We start from the raw sequence: 3239 nt of genomic DNA on the forward strand, positions 1-3239 counted from the left end.
TCCCCCCTCCACCCTTGACACTGCCTGAGCTGGCCACCACCAGTGCCCACCAAGGACACCAACTTCCAGCCACGTGTCTCCGAACAGGTCAGTGACAAAATGTGCAAGTCACACGGGAGGGTATACAGTGTGATTGGGAGGGCACCGCTCCAAGGGGGCCAGGGGTATACTGGGAGGTGCATTATCCAAAGGCCTGCCTTGACTTAATATAGCTTGTGCTTTGGGGTATGGCTGGGACAGAGGCTGGGGTGGAGGGCAGATCCAAGCCCTCCCTTCTGAGGGATGTGGTCAGCAGGGGCCTGGGTGGGAGCAGATCAGAGACCACCCTTCCCAGAAGGGTTGTCAGCAGCTGCTTTCTGCGACAGGGAAGGGGCTTGGGGAGGGAGCTTGATCAGTTAGAAGTGCTGCCCAGGAGGAGGCACCCCTAGCACCCGCCCAGGCTCTCTGAGGCTACTGGACAGGGTGGAGAGAAACCCCCACGACCTGGCAAAGGGGCCACAGCCTAGGCCAGAAAACCTGAGGCACATGTTGTTCTCAGCTGACAGTCAGGTCCCAGAGATTCTGGTTCTTTCTTCCTCAAGATCCAGCCCAAGGAGGCCGCTGCCCAGAACCCCAGCTTGGAAGCACTTCCCACCTTCCAGGGCACAAACCATTACAGCCTTGCCCCACGATGGAGGCCACCGGGCTGGAGGGCCTGGAAAGCACAGGCTCCCCCTGCCCAGATAGCACAGGCACCAGCCTCTCATGGGACAATGGTACCAGACACAATGTCACCTTCCCCGAGCCGCTGCCTGCCCTCTATGTGCTGCTGCCGGTGGTATACTCTGTCATCTGTGCCGTGGGGCTGGTGGGCAATGCAGCCGTCATCTGTGTGATCCTGAGGGCGCCTAAGATGAAGACAGTGACCCACGTGTTCATCTTGAACCTGGCCATCGCCGACGGGCTCTTCACGCTGGTGCTGCCCACCAATATTGCTGAGCACCTGCTGCAGCGCTGGCCCTTTGGGGAGGTGCTCTGCAAGCTGGTGCTGGCCATTGACCACTGCAACATCTTCTCCAGCGTCTACTTCCTGGCCGCCATGAGTATAGACCGCTACCTGGTGGTTCTGGCCACGGCACGCTCCCGCCGCATGCCCCGGCGCACCGTCCGCAGGGCGAAGGTCGCCAGCCTGTGTGTCTGGCTGGGTGTCACGGTCGCAGTGCTGCCCTTCCTCACCTTCGCAGGCGTGTACAACAATGAGTTGCAGGTCACGAGCTGTGGGCTGAGTTTCCCACGGCCCGAGAGGGCCTGGTTCCAGGCGAGCCGCATCTACACGCTGGTGCTGGGCTTCGTGGTGCCCATGTGCACCCTCTGCGTGCTCTACGCAGACCTGCTGAGGAGGCTGCGGGCCCTGCGGCTCCACTCCGGGGCCAAGGCTCTGGGCAAGGCCAAGCGGAAGGTTAGCCTCCTGGTCCTGGCTGTGCTGGCCGTGGGCCTGCTCTGCTGGACACCCTTCCACCTGGCCTCAGTTGTGGCCCTGACCACAGACCTGCCCCAGACGCCGCTGGTCATCGTCGTCTCCTATGTGGTCACCAGCCTCAGCTACACCAGCTCCTGCCTCAACCCCTTCCTCTATGCCTTCCTGGATCACAGCTTCCGGAAGAGCCTCCGCACCGCATTTCGGTGCCAGGGGGCATAAGCGCCCCACCTCATGGCCTGCAGACAGTAGAAAGCTTCCGTGCCTTTCAAGGACCATTCCACTGTTCACCTCCCATCACTATTTCCTCCAGACAGAGAGAGTAACACCCATGAAGCCTGGCCACTGAGCCTGCAGAGATGGCCATTGACCTTCTAGACCTGTGACTTTGCCTCCTGGACAGCCCCTGGGCAGTCAACTGTGGGGATTCGGGTCTGACCGAAACCCTCCCCCTACCCTGCCTACCCCAGGAGATGATCCTGGCACAACACATATCCTGGGGGACACCTCGGGCAACAAAGCCAGGTTGTTGTTCAATTGCTCAGTCGTGTCCAACTCTTTGAGACCCCATGGACTGCAGCATGCCAGGCTTCCCTGTCCTTCACCATCTCCCGGAGCTTGCTCAAACTCATGTCCATTCAGTCGGTGATGCCATCCAACCAGCTCATCCTCTGTCATCCCCTTCTCCTCCTGCCTTGAATCTTTCCTAGCGTCAGGGTCTTTTCTAAAGCCAGGGGTTGCTGCAGAAGTCAAAGACACACATCGAAGGAGGCCACGAAGCTCTCACAGCCCAAAACCCAAGTGACATTCCACCATGAGGCCTGTGCTGCCTCCCTTTCTAGCTTCCAAATCAGGGTTCAGGGCCCCCCAAGCACCCCATGCCCCTTGTGCTTTTCGCATCATTGACTGTGACCCACTCTTGTCTTGCTATGGGACCCAAGGCTCTTCTGCCAGGACTTCTGGACCCCACCAATAACAGGGGGCATCTGTAACCTAGAAGGGCTGGCACCTGGACTCTCCTCTCTGACGTGTGGCCTGAGGGCCAGACTTGTGCTGAGTCTGGGGATGGAGTGGAACACTGATGGACTGGCTGCTCAGAGACCATTTCTGCCACTGGGGAGGGGGACAAGGGCAGGTCTCTGAAGACAGCCTTGGTGGGCCTTGGCCAAGCCCCCCACTCTTGGCCTCAAAGTCCCCAGGTGCTCCCATGCCTGGGGCTCCAACTTTACCATTCCGTGAGTTGCCTGCCTGGAACCCAGTAACCTGGGCTCTTGGAGGGCCTCAGGTTGGCTTTGGTCCTTGGGACATGGCTCTGGCCAGTCTGTCCAGCTGGCAAGCAGGACCCACCTTTCAACACCCCATGAGGCAGCTACCAGGGTGTGTACCCACCTCCCCCAACCCAGGCACATGGAACAGCTCAGGCACACCACCCCCCACCAGCCTGAAACAGGTCAGCGGCTACCTCCATCCTCTCATCTTCCCGACCACATCATATTAGCAAGCTACTGCTTGATGACAAAATTTCCCCCCAAATTAGTAGCTCAGAGCAACTCTGCTTGCTCACAAAGAATGTGGGTCAGGAACCCCAGGGCAGCTCTCAGCTGGTTCCAGTTCAAGGTCTCTCCTGGGATTTCAGGCAGGACTTCAGCTGAGGACCCAGTCATCAGAAGGCTGAACTGCGGCTGGAGAAGCCACTTCCTCACAGGCCACTGGCAAGAGGCCTCACTTTCTGGCCAGGTGGACTGTCCACAGGTAGCTCGGGCATCTCCCAAACATGGCACCA

The 3239-nt window shown here is 59.4% G+C and overlaps 1 protein-coding gene across 1 annotated transcript; it reads left to right on the plus strand.

Moving 5' to 3' along the window:
* The first annotated feature begins 670 nt into the window (after nucleotides 1-670).
* On the plus strand, nucleotides 671-1678 carry NPBWR2 (neuropeptides B and W receptor 2). The gene has a single exon (XM_061125903.1). The coding sequence runs from the start codon at nucleotides 671-673 to the stop codon at nucleotides 1676-1678; it is 1008 nt and encodes a 335-aa protein (XP_060981886.1).
* The last annotated feature ends 1561 nt before the right edge of the window (nucleotides 1679-3239 follow it).

The sequence above is a fragment of the Dama dama genome, chromosome 23 (genome assembly GCF_033118175.1).
Source record: "Dama dama isolate Ldn47 chromosome 23, ASM3311817v1, whole genome shotgun sequence".
Taxonomy (NCBI): Eukaryota; Metazoa; Chordata; class Mammalia; order Artiodactyla; family Cervidae; genus Dama; species Dama dama.

Bases quoted from the DNA above. Each gene is read 5' to 3' on its own strand.
- NPBWR2 (XM_061125903.1), top strand. From the start codon at position 671: ATGGAGGCCACCGGGCTGGAGGGCCTGGAAAGCACAGGCTCCCCCTGC.